The sequence below is a fragment of the Balaenoptera ricei genome, chromosome 16, assembly GCF_028023285.1.
Source record: "Balaenoptera ricei isolate mBalRic1 chromosome 16, mBalRic1.hap2, whole genome shotgun sequence".
NCBI classification, from domain to species: domain Eukaryota; kingdom Metazoa; phylum Chordata; class Mammalia; order Artiodactyla; family Balaenopteridae; genus Balaenoptera; species Balaenoptera ricei.
In genome coordinates, this window is record NC_082654.1 from 117,717,550 (window position 1) to 117,731,534 (window position 13,985).

The 13,985-nt window shown below is 42.9% G+C and overlaps 1 protein-coding gene across 1 annotated transcript in view; it reads right to left on the reverse strand.

Annotated features, from left to right (window-relative positions):
• The window catches only part of CCDC6 (coiled-coil domain containing 6), a 110,632-nt gene extending 106,393 nt beyond the window's left edge, over positions 1-4,239 (reverse strand). The window contains exon 1 of the mRNA XM_059900029.1: positions 3,659-4,239. Coding sequence (XP_059756012.1) covers positions 3,659-3,967 — 309 coding nt within the window. The 5' untranslated portion in view covers positions 3,968-4,239. The remainder of the gene's footprint in view (positions 1-3,658) is intronic.
• Positions 4,240-13,985: the final 9,746 nt, after the last annotated feature.

The window sequence follows — 13,985 nt, forward strand, 5'->3', positions numbered from 1 at the left end:
GTGCGAGGGCTTTCTCTAGTTGCGGCGAGCGGGGGCCACTCTTCATCGCGGTGCGCGGGCCTCTCACTGTCGCGGCCTCTCTTGTTGCGGAGCACAGGCTCCAGACGCGCAGGCTCAGTAGTTGTGGCTCACGGGCCTAGTTGCTCCGCGGCATGTGGGATCTTCCCAGACCAGGGCTCGACCCCGTGTCTCCTGCATTGGCAGGCAGATTCTCAACCACTGCGCCACCAGGGAAGCCCTGTCTGGCGGTTTCTTAACAAAATAAAAACACTCTCACCATACCATCCAGTAATTGTGCTCCTTAGTATTTACCCAAATGAGCTGAAACCTTCTGTCCACGCAAAAACTTGCACACAGATGTTTATTGCAGCTTTATTAATAATCGCCAAAACTTGGAAGCAACCAAGTCCTTCAGTAGGTAAATGGATAAGTAAGCTGTGGTACAGCCAAACAATGGAATGTTATTCAACACCAAAAAGAAATGAGCTATCAAGCCATGAAAAAACATGGAGGAAACTTAAATGCATATTACTAAGTGAAAGAAGTCAATGTGAAAAGGCTACAGACTGTATGATTCCAACTATATGACTTTCTGGAAAAGACAAAACTATGGAGACAGTAAAAAGATCAGTGGTGGCCAGGGGTTAGGGACGGATGAAAAAGCAGAGCACAGGGGATTTTTAGGGCACTGGATCTGCTCTATATACTATTACGGTGCTACATGTCATTTTACACTTGCCCAGACCCATGGAATGTACAACACCAAGACTGAACCCTAATGTAAACTACAGACTTCGGGTGATTAAGATGTTTCAATGTTGGGTCATTGATTGTAACAAATGTACCACTCACATGGGGGATGCTGATAATGGACGATGGGAGGAAGGGGAGGGAATATTGGGGGAATCTCTGCACCCTCTGCTTCAGTTTTCTGCAAACCTAAAACTACTCTAAAAAACAGTTTTAAAAAAAGCACGCTGCTCTCTTCCCAGGGTGTGGCTGATTAGCAAGGTACCTTCCTGAATACGTTCAAGGAAATCAAAAGACATCCATAATCGCCTTTTGTGCTCAAAACATGAAAGTTAATATCACAATTAGAGGAACTAGTAAGAGCCATGAAGGCAAGTAGTAATAGGCTTCTGGTACCATCTTCCCTTCAAATAAACTACATAGTGAAAAATCTAGCAAAGCCTTCACTTAATTGAATATCTAGACCTTGTCAAAAAACTTCCTGGGCAGCTACCAGCAAGGGCTATATTTCAGTTAGCGTTGTCGGGGGCTGTGCAGCTTAACCTTGACATAGACTATGACAGCGTTTTTCAATGGAATCCTTACATCCACAGACCCACTTCACGTGGTCGCACACATTTCTCCTCGCAAATTACACACCCTAGAGGTCAAACCCACCAAACACAATCTGTGTCCTAGGTCAGCTAACAAAATTCTCAGAAGCTTGAAGGAATCTCTCCCCTGCATTTGCCTTAGTAACACCTGCCAAGTACTAGGGAACTCAGGAAACCACAAGCACTTTGTTTCCCTGAATATATTAATCAGAGATTAAAGAAGCATGGAGAGACTTCTGGTACGTATAGGCTGTCATCTAAAACAATTTTAAAATTTGACTCAGTGAGGCCACAGAACATTTCACAAGGCGTATTTGGTGAAATGTCAGTTTTAGTTGAGGGAAGTGCCAAGGAAGCCACCACGCTCTTCACGCCAAGTATTCAGAGGCCTCTGATCTTACACACCAGGAATGAACGTGTTTGTCCATGCAAAGGCAACGTGTGGTGTACAATTTACAGACCTACTTTTTAATATGGCCAGGTGTCAAACAGATAACCCTTTCCTAGTCTCTCCACCCCCCTTATCCTCCCTCCCAAACAAAAACAGCCTGAACTGCTCACAGTACGCAAGAAGCCAGAGATTCTGTTTCGTGTAAGTGTTACTGCTTTTGGTGGTTCACATTCTCCAAGAGACCAACGAACCCTCTCATTTACTCACTCCAACCTTAACTAAATTGCTTCCACCAGCTTCCCCCTCTTCTCAAACCCCCACTCACCATAGACATCTCTCTCAGCCAAGAAAGCTACTCAAGAGGCTTGGAAGTGGCTGCCTCTGCAAATTCCTCCCCCTTCCTACCGACAGAGCACTTCAAGAACTTCACAGTCTGCAGACACATGAACATGGCTCCAATGCCATTCACCAGGGCTGGATTTGAGCATGCGGGGTGTCTTTCAACAACCAATTTCTATTTAGGCTGCCCATCACACTGAAACTGGGGTGAAAACCTGCTTTCTAAGCAAATTCAGAATGCCATCCAGTTCCCAAGTGTGAGCTAGCACTGGGGGCGGGGGGGGGGGGCATACACACACTCCCTCCTCCACTGAAGACTTTTTCCTGGCACAGGGGCATCCTAAACTTGCCCCATTTCCTTTCCAGGGTTGTGATCTTTGATCTGTCCCCAAGTCCATGCCTTTTTCTCCATCTGAAGGTTCAGCCTAATCAGCTATTGTGCAGCAGCAATGGCAATTTATCCCCTTGGTTTCTTGACACTTTCCTCTCTCCTCCTGGCTGGGAATCTGTTTTGATCTCAACAGGGTTGTCTGTATGGGGATCCTGCAAGTTAATGATGCAGCTAGCTGGCAGGGATGGTAGGTGAGAGCACACAGTGTACTTTTCCAGTTATGTTTCGCTTCATCATAGCTAATAGTGGCCTTTCTAAAGGCCTGCTACACTAAAAGGGAGACCTACACCCCTAATCTTCCCCTCTTCGGGGGCGCCTCTGGAGGCCAGGTGGAAACAGAACAGACAGCCCGTTCTCCCGTCAAGTATCTGGACTCCGAAGCAAAATATCCCTAGACACTCCACCACCAATGAAGCAAACACACGTACATCTTGCTCAGCGAGGGAGTCAGTCGATCCCCTTCACCCAGGTTTCGGCCGGTTCAGGCTTCGTAGCCTTCACTCTGTCCAGGCCGGTATAAGATGCTGCATTCTCCCGGCTGTACACCGCCGCCGCCACCCCCCACCCAAGGAAAGGGCTTCCGACGGAGGTGGGCGCATCAGCTCCGGTACCCGCCCTTCCCTCTCGATCCTGGCCAGAAAAACTCCACTTCCCGGATTCCCGGCCACTCTCTCCCGCCCCCTCCCCGGGCGATCCAACTATAGCGCCGTCCTGATGCCAGCGAAGTGCCCAGCCCAGCTGCGCACCCCCCGAACCCCAACGCAGGCCCCCGGAACAGGCCCCGGCTTCCTCACTCTCTCTCTGCCTAGGGCTCCCGGGTTCTGCACGCACCCCTCAAGCAAACTAGGACTGAAAAAAGTCCCACCCCGCCTCCCCAGCCACGCCGCCAGCCTCCAGCTCCGCCCGGGAGGGGCCTCCTCCCCAGAGGCGACAAGGAAACGCGGGTGGTGGTTCCAGCAGCCTCCTCCCGCACCCCGCGAGGGCCCTGGACCCCGGGGAGGGCAGACCCGCGCGGCCCCGAAGGGACACCTCCCTCTCCCCCACCCTCCGGGGCCGGCGGGGCTTGGCAGGGAGCGTGCTCTCTGCGGGTCCTCGGGAGCCTCGGGGAGCCCGGCGGCCGCCCGGGTCTGGGTGCAGCGTCTCCCGGGGGCGGGCGGAGGTCGGCGCTGCGGCGCGCCCCTGGGGGACACTCACGATGGTCACGCTGGCTTTGCGCAGGTCGCGGTTCTCCTCCTGCAGCGCCTTGCACTTGAGTTTGTAGGTTTCCAGCTCGATCTTGAGCACCTTGTTCTCCTGCTGCAGCGAGGCCAGGCGGTTGGTGAGCTCCTCCAGGCGGAACGGCGAGATGACAATGCCCCCCGACTTCCCACCGCCGCCGCCTCCCCCGCCGCCACCGCCGCTGCCGGCGCCCGAGGTCGACGAGCAAGACGACTGCATGGCGGCCGAGCTGCCGCTGTTGCCCCCCGCCCCGTCCGTGTCGCTCTCGCTGGCGCTGTCCGCCATGGCCGCGGCGGGCTGGGGAGACGACGAGGAGGAGGAGCAGGGAGGCGGCGGCGGCGAAGGCTGGGCTGCGAATGAGTGGGCGCCGGGCGAGCACAGGGGAGCGCCGAGCTGGGAGCCTGGCAGCAGGGCGCAGACTCGGAGCGGCTGCGAGAGAAAGAGAGGGAGCTTCCCGCTGCCAAGGGACCTCCTCTGCCAGAGAACAGAGACCCCGCCCGGGCTCGGGCAGTATTGCACTGGGGCTCGCTCCAGCCGGGCCTGGCGCGCTCGCTAGGCCGCCCTGCAAAGCCGGCCGAAAGCTCCGAGACCCGCCCGCAGCCGCCGCCGCCGCCCTCCTCCTGGCGCGCGCCGGCCGGCTGGGGAAGCGCGGGCCCGGCCGGGGCGGGAAGGCCAGGCCAGCCTACGCACCAGCCGCTCGCCGGCTACGAGTGTTCCGAGGGTGGGCCTCCCAGCCTCCTGACCTAAGCCCGAGGCCGCCCAGCCTCTTCCGGGCTCGGGCCCGCTCCTGGGAGAAGGAAACCTACCGCCCCACTAGCCTCGCAGGTGCTGGGGACACGTGGAAAGGTCAGCCCGGCTCCGGCATCCAGCCCCGGCCGAGCCCGTGGCCCCATCTTCCACCGGCAGTGTGTGCTCCTGTCTCCCTCTGTCTGTTTCAGACATACACGCAGCCCTTTTAGTTTGATCTCCGTGAGCTTGCCTGGGAAGCTTCGGATTGCGCTCACAGAACAACAGAAAGTTACCCTGCAAGGAGCCGAGGAGGGCGAGGCGACAGCAGCCACAGGTTAACCTCGTTAAGAAAAAATTTGCAGAAGAGACACACCACCCTCATTACTCCTCTTCATAATCTCGTAAACCACACTGCGCTCAATTGTTTAAACAAGGTGCAACTTTTTTTTTTTCTCTGTATCTTGCAGACAACGCCAGGACCTGTCGCGCAATAGGATTAAGACAGTAACATTAATCTAATCCCAAAAGAAAAAAAGAGAAACACTTTCTGTGGATTAAAACATCTCTTTTAAATGCCAGTTTTCCAAAGTAACTGCAGACAGAGCATTCGGCTATACTAAAAGTGGTGATTAAGTGGGAATACAACATAACCATCATTCTTCTTTACGATCATTTTGCCCACTTCTAGGAAAGTTTAGTAGGTCAAAAATAAAACAGTAATTATGCTACTGTGGTCTAATTCAGGGTTCTAGTTTTGAAAAGCATAAGAAATTCAAAATCAAAAGTTGTATTTCCGGGCTTCCCTCATGGCACAGTGGTTGAGAATCCGCCTGCCAATGCAGGGGACACGGGTTCGAGCCCTGGTCTGGGAAGATCCCACATGCCGCGGAGCAACTAGGCCCGTGAGCCACAACTACTGAGCCTGCGCGTCTGAAGCCTCTGCTCTGCAACAAGAGAGGCCGCGATAGTGAGAGGCCCGCGCACCGCGATGAAGAGTGGTCCCCACTTGCCCCAACTAGAGAAAGCCCTCGCACAGAAACGAAGACCCAACACAGCCAAAAATAAATAAATAAATAAATAAATAAATTTAAAAAAAAAAAAAAAAAAAAAAGTTGTATTTCCCCTCTCCCCTCCCAAACAAAGGCTTACAGGAAATTGGCCCAGCAGGTGAGATGATTCTAAACACTTTACACGGTTGACACAAAACAGCTTTCACTTATGTATAAAAATCAGAAAATGAAACTGACCAGACTAGTTTTATTATCCAAGCTTAGCCAACGGAAGAACAAACACATGGAAACAAAAAATAGGAAAAAAAAAAAGTGTAAAATTTTTTCTATTGCTTTGAACTCTGGGGGAAGTTTATAAAGTGTTAGGAAGGATAAAGAAGTGGCTTTAATGATTTTTATTCCAACTCCTCCATTATCTTTAAACCTAAACTTGACTTAATGATTACACTGTTATTCAATGGCTAATGAGACCTGGTACCGGGAGTAAACTGAAACCTCCAAAGAGTTCCAAATGACATCGTCTTCTACCAAGATGGCTGCTTCTAGCAGACAGCTCCAAAATGCCAACTGCAATTAAACCCCAAATTTCTCCTAATTATTTTTTAGTTTAGTACTAGAGGACTTCTGAACTTAGTCACTGTTGCTGTAGCAGGAACAAAAAGAAAAAAAAATAGAGAGCTGGCTTTACTCTTCAGAAGCATACAACCAATGTAAATAATTCTGTTAGAAGTGATCCAGTTTAATTTCACTGAAACTGACTCCTCTCGCTGACTTTTCCTTTTGGGGATCTGCTACATGAGACAAGCAGCTCGTTAAGTTGGAAACGGCTTCTGGAAAACTCACTTGCTGGGTGAAATGGAGGAGCAATGCTAGCAGGGAGCGGTGCTACAAGGCGAAACTCAGACTTAATAACAGCATTCTTTCCACTTTATCCAGCACCGTGATAGAATCTTAAGAGCCAGTCTGGCTTCCATACTTCACAAGTTTCCATTGTTCCCTATCCCACAGTATCTTAAAGCTTCCACTTTTCAAGCTTACTTAGAAACATTCCTTCCAGGCAAAGCAGGGGGCAAGTTGGCTCTCAGCTTTATCACCAACTGCCTCAGAAAGAGGACCTACTGCTACAAGTCAGCAGAGGGGTGGGGTTTAAAGTGCCTGACTTTCTTAAAGGGCCCATGGTTATGGTAACTTAAAATGGATTGGTCTTGAACAGGATTTGGAGGAAAACAGCATTTTGACATGGTACTCACAGGCAGTAACTGTGTTTAGAAGACTTTAGGGAGAAAGCCATCTTCTAAAGCTTCCCTGCTGATACAGATGGGAATAAACTGGAGAATATTTTTTCACTGTGGTTTTTTATTGTTATTGCAAAGCAGAAGCGTGTCTAATTTTCTACTTCTTGTAAAAGTGGTTCCCCTTATAAACAGACCATTTATCACAACACTGGTTCAGTAATAGCATTACAATGAAAACACTAGTTACAAAACCAGTAATATCATTATAAAACTTCTCAGCTTTCCAGGGGAAATGAATCAGAAGACTAAATGGTAGTCTGTGTTGCCTGGAGGAAGAAGAGACAAATTTAGATCGTCACTTCCATTGGAGAAATAACAAAATTTTCTTTTGTCCTAAATTCAAGCTGCAAAAATATGACAACAAAGAAAAAGAATACCTATAGTCTAATTACAAAGCACAACATCAAAATCTGTCTGATGCCATTTGTGCAGCTGATTTACTCCATGGCCTTGGAACTTTCAATAACAAAGTCAAAATAAGGGCATAAATCATAGGCGACTTTTGTTGTTTAATTTTTAATGGCTATAAATAAATTGCTGTATGTATCTAATTACATTAGTGTGAGATACAAGTGATTTCATTCAAACTCTGAATGGATTTGGTGGTTGCAGAACCCACCGTTATAGTTTTAAAAAGAATTGGACTGAGCCAAGTATGAGATGGTTATCACAGACTATCAGAATTTGGATAGAATCATAGAATGTGCCACTGAGGTGCTATCATTTCTTGAAAGGTAATTGATAGTTTTGTGGTTTTTTTTGTGAGTTCCACATTTTATTTATTTATTTATTTATTTTTGGCTGTGTTGGATCTTCGTTTCTGTGAGGTCTTTCTCTGGTTGCGGCAAGCGGGGACCACTCTTCATCGCGGTGCGCGGGCCTCTCACTATCGCGGCCTCTCTTGTTGTGGAGCACAGGCTCCAGACGCGCAGGCTCAGTAATTGTGGCTCACGGGCCCAGTTGCTCCGCGGCATGTGGGATCTTCCCAGACCAGGGCTCGAACCCGTGTCCCCTGCATCGGCAGGCAGATTCTCAACCACTGTGCCACCAGGGAAGCCCTGATAGTGTTTATTTAAATATATCTTGATTTAGAGGCTAAGTCTAGTCCCTAAGTCTGGTGCAGAGTTTCTCACCCTCAGCACTATTAACATTTGGAGCTGGAAAATTCTTTTTTTTTTTTTTTTTTTTAATTGAAGTATAGTTGATTTACAATGTCATGTTACTTACAGGTATACAGCACAGTGATTCAGTTATAGATATATATCTATATATATAGATATATAGATATATATCTATCTATCTATATATATATATATATATATTCTTTTTCAGATTCTTTTCCCATATGGGTTATTACAAAATACTGAGTATAGTTCCCTGTGCTATGCTCTACAGTAGGTCCTTGTTTGTTATCTATTTTACATATGCTAATGTGTATATGTTAATCCCATCCTCCTAATTTCTCCCTCCCCACCTTCCCCTTTAGTTACCAAAAATTTGTTTCCTATGTCTGTGAGTCTATTTCTGTTTCGTAAATAAGTTCATTTGTATCTTTTTTTTTTTTTTCAGATTCTACATATAAGTGATATCATATGATATTTGTCTTTTTCCATCTGGCTTACTTCACTTAGTATGATCATCTCTAGGTCCATTGGAAAATTCTTCACTGGGGGCATGGGTGGAGGGGCTGTCCTGTGCATTGTAAGATGTTTACCAGCATTCCCAGCCTCTACCCACTAGACACCAATAGCGTGCCAACCAAGTGTCTCCAGAAGTTGCAAAATTGCCCAAGGTTGGGAACCACTGATCTAGTAGAACAATTACTTTTGCAGGGCAAAAGCAGGCCCACTTTGGAGTGGCTCTTCAGGCAACATATTGGTAACATACCACTGAGCCATTAAGAGAGGCTCCCTCTCATTTCAGATTCCCAGTGCCTGGGAATTCCCTGGCGGTCCAGTGGTTAGGACTCTGCACTCTCACTGCCAAGGGCCCAGGTTCAGTCCCTGGTCGGGGAACTAAGATCCCACAAGCCGCATGGCGCTACAGAAAAAAAAAAAAAAAAAAAAAACACAAACCAATTCCCAGTGTCAACTAGCCAGGAGATCCTGGACCCAAATAGTCACATCCACACTTCACACTTCATACTATTGTTTGTCTTCAATCACCCATTTCTTTAACATGCCTTTTCAATATTTACACTTATTAACATTTAACTACCCTTGCATATGCAGTATCCAACCCCAGCAAGAGATAAAGCCTACAAGATTAATTACATATCTCATCTCTACCCTCCCACTTGTGTTTACTCATTATTTGTTTACAGGAATCAAAACCATTTCTACCAACTGCAGTCTAAAGAACTGTCATCAGTAAATCAAGTGAGAATCAAGATTTTCAACAAAAAATGAAATATATGACTTACATGTCTGAAAATTTGGCAGTCTGCAAAACCTAAAGCATGTCTTGACACAGATCATACAGAACTGCTGAGCAGGAAATGCTTTTTAAATCCTACTAAATACACAGCAGAGCTTGAAAGAAAGAAAGGGAAATCCCAGGCTCCAAAAGCAAAGAGGAAAGCTGGAAACAAACCAAATGTCCACCTACAATATAAATCCTGTTACATTCATGCAATGAAATAATATACAAGAATGAGAATAAACAAACTACAACTACAAGAAACAATATGAGTGAGCCTCAGAAATACAATGATAAGCAAAGGAAGCCAGATTCAAAAGAATGTATGCTGTATGATTGCATTTATATAAAGTTCAAAGGTAGGCAAAATTAATCTATGATGCTAGAAGTCAGAATAATGATTCTTCTTGGGAGGAAATAGTGTTTGGAAAGGATATTAGGAGATTTCTAGTAATGTTCTTTTATCTGGGTACATGTTACATAGGTATGTTCACTTGTGAAAAGATATTGAGCTGTATATTTATAATCTGTGTGCTTTTCTATATGTATGTTATACTTCAATAAAATGTATGAATCAAAAAGGAAAGGGGCAGCGTACTGTAAACCAGAGCAGTAACCTGGCAGCTGAAACAGGAGCAGTAGAATTGTGAGTCTTCCTAACCATGACATTTGAGTTTAATGCCCATCAGGGACAGGACTTTGAGGCCTTGGGGCCATATAAGGCAGGAAGATGTATCTAAGATACCTGCAAAATACCAGACTGTCAAAGAGCTACACCACACTGAAAGGCTGGAATGGGGGGGAAGTTCTTCCTACCAGCAAACAGGAAGATAACAAGGAAGATTGTTTTCCTTAAACTGGGTTCAGAGTTTAAAAGAAAATCTCTTTGGAAAAGTTACAATCTAGACCCAACCCTCATGGTGTTAAGGGCTTCATATATATACCTCATACTAGCTACATGGTCCAGAAATCCCCAAAATGATATAATATCTTAAAAGTTGGGCTGGCATGGGAACTCTTTGGGTGATGGAAGTGTTCTATATCTTGACTGTGGTGATGGTTCCACAAATGTATACATTTGTCAAATCTCATCAAACATATTTTAAAAGGGTGTTTGTACTCTGTGTAAAATCCAAGCAAAAAAATAAACCGACAAAAAGTAGTTGGCATAGGGATGGCAATATCTCTAGTGCACCTGGCAGAAACAAATACAAATTTACTCTGGAAGCAGTCTCAAAATGAAGATGGGATTACAACTGAAAATTATAAAACACACAGAGAAATAATCCACCTTGAACAAAAACTAGCAAACAATAAACAACAGGATGGTATCACTATCCCTAGAACTTTAATTAAGACCAGTGTTGGATAGACTTGGACTGGGTAAAATTAAGTATGTTTAAAATAACTAGAGCCATAAAGGAAGGAATAGAAAGCATAAGACAGAAAAAAACACAATCAGAATTGAAGACAGAACAATCAGAATCACAAAATTATTAAACAGAACATTTAGAACTTAAAAACATAGTATGGTAAAACCCATTAACCAAAGACTAAGAACACACCTGCAGTCAAAAAAAACTAGCTTCATCTAGCTTGCTATAGCAAAGGAGAATGTACACCAGAGCATTTGTTGGAGGGCTTTATTATAGAATTTGTACTTGAACTGGGTGAACTAAGCAGGGTTTAAGAAAGCAGGTGTTGGTTCTGGATCAGATGTTGTTGAGAAGCGGAGGAAATGTGGTGATCGAATATCTTGGTAATTTTTATGTAAAAAGCAGGAGTATTAAAGCATGGCTGGAGTTATAACTGGCAAAGAAGCAGTAGTCACTCACATTAGTCAAGGGTACTATGTTTAATTATTCTTATGGCTGCAGAGTGTCCTTCTTTCTGTCGTGTTCCAAACACCTAGATGGAGGGGTGTTATCTGGTCACTGTTTTTACTCTGTTAGCATTGTCGTTTTTCAATTATAAACACCTGAACTTCCACCTGATCAGTTTTTTATTTTATTAAGTGATTAACTTTTAAAACCCTCAAGGAGTTAAATTATTTACCAGATTGACATAGCTGAAGAGAGAATTAGCAAAGTAGAAAATAAATCTGAGGAAACTAGAATGCAGCATAGAGATATACAGAGTTATAAGAGCAGATAGGAGACTTAGAGGATAGAATGACAAGGTCTAGCATACATATTATAGATATTTAGGATGGAGATGCAATATTCAAAGTGATAATAGCTGAGAACTTTCCGTAATTGTTAGAAAATATGAATGGTCATATTCAGGAGGTAAAATGATAATGGCATAGGATAAATAAAAATAAAGCTATATCAAGAGAAATTCACACATATACTAGTGAAAATTTTGGAGACCAAGTGCAAAAAAAATAAAAACAATCTTATGTAAAACCAGAGAGAAAAAAGAAAACAGAGATTACCTATAAAGGACAGCTACCTAAAATTAGAGTGTCAACATATTTCTGGGTTCTTTTCTTTTCTGTTTTTTAGGCCATGCTGCACAGCTGGTGGGATCTTAGTTCCCTGACCAGGGATCAAACCCAGGCCCCTGCAGTGAAAGCACCAAATCCTAACCACTGGACCACCAGGGAATTCCCATCAACAGATTTCTTAATAGCAACAATAAAAGCCAGAAGACAGTACAATAATAACATCAAAATGCTAAGAGAAAATAACTGTGCTATGATTCTATACACAGCTATACAACTATTTAACAATAAGACTCAATTAAAGACACTTGAAGACAAATACAATACCACTAACAAAGTCCAACTGAAAGAATTTCTAGATGTTCTACTGGAAGGAACAAGATACAAGAAAGAACCATGAGCAAAGAAACCTGGAAGGAAGTGGTTAAATTTAAATAAATACTATCTACATAAATATATAATAATAATAATGATGAAAAATGGGAGTTAAAAAACCAACAATAATAATAATTACTATTTTAGGGAGAACTAAAAACTGGAAAACAACAACAAATTAGTAGAGAGGAATTAGAGTTAAGGTGTTCTAAAAACTTTATGTTTAATAGGAGAGTAGAGATAATGACATGTTTTTGTTAAGTTGAATAATGCATGTTAAAAATTTAAAGTAAACCATTAAAGGAATAGAAATGGAATTTTTAACTTCCAAATCAGTCAAGGGGAATAAAAGAGAACAGCAAATGCTGATCAATCCACTAGGAGGTTTAAAAAAATAAAAGGAGAAAAGAGAACAGAGAAAATCAGAATGAATAGAAATCACACACATGAACACAAAAATTAGAGAAATTTATGCAAGCATATGAGAAAGCATGATAACTGTAATTGACCCTACCTATAAAAACATAGCAATAATCAGATTGAAAAAAAAGAAAGAAAAATTCAGCCTTTTTAAAATAAGACATTAAAACTAAGGACTTAAAAAAATTAAAAGAATGAAAAAAGGTATATTATACAAAAACTTACCAAAACTGAAGAAGCCATATTAAAATAAGCCCCTCAAAGAAATCAAAAGCGCTATAAGCAGTATAAACTATAAGAGAAAGCAGACACCTAATAACTAAAGAAACAAATAGCAAGGAAAATTTAACAAAGTGTTTATGCACCTAGTAATATAGCCTCATATACGTGTATTAAAAATTAACAGAATTATAAATATAAATTGACAAATCCACAATCATTGTATGTGATCATAGCACATCTCTCTGTTGTAAGATTAAGCAAATGAAAAATTAAAAAGAATGTGGAAGATCTGAACACAATTAACAACCTTGATCAAATGTGTGTGTGTGTGTGCATACACCTGCACCTGACATTAATAGAACAGACATTCTATTCAGGCACACAATTTACCAAAACTGACAATGAACTAGGTCTCAAAGCAAGTCTCAACACATAATATCTCATATTTATTAGGCGCTTACTCTGTGCCAGACGCTGGCTAAATGCTTCAGTGCTTCACACGTATTAACTTGTTTAACCCTCACAATAACCCTACTGGAGTAGGTATTATTATTATCCCCATGTTAAAGATGAGGAAACTCAGGCTAAAAAGAAATAAAGAAAATTGCCTGAACTCATCAACTGATAAATTGGACTGCTGTTCAAACTAATGTAGTCTGCAGATATGCACTTTTTTTTTTTTTCAGAGAGAAAATTTTAAAAGATAGGTACAAGTACACGTTCTAAGCACCCTGAATTGATAAGTTTTGCCATTTGGTCATATTTCTTCTAGTATTTTCCTTTTTTCAAAAAGACATAGAGCCCTTATAGTTAAGTCCCCTTTAACAACCATTAACAGTTCGATTTCCAACCCCTTCTCCATGATATGTATGAATCTTTCCAGCTTTATGTGTACTTTATATATTTATAACAGCCAATGTGCCACCATTAAAAATGTTTAATATTGGTGTTGGTGACCATGTATGTGCAAATGTGCACATATACATGGACATCAATTTTAACAGTTACATGGAGAAGGTAGGGCAGAGCATCCTGAGTAGAAAAGAAAAATAGCTTATCCTGTAGGAAATACATCAGAACTGTTATCTTTTTCTTTCTAAGGAGGAGGTGTTTATCCTAAAGTAAAACAGAGACATCATAATGCTTCACTCCAAATAATTTTCCTACATAACCACAAAACAATTATTATCCTTAATAAAATTAACTGCGATTCCCTTAATATCATATAATACTGTATCGATATCAAAATGAGTGTGTTTCACGTTTGGTAATTGCAATCATTGTTGCTTTTGTTGTAGTCATCCATGTACAATGCTTGGTGTCAGTCTATTTATCTCTTGTAAAAATAAAATACAGTGTGTGTGTGTGTGTGTAAAAAAGAAAAAAAA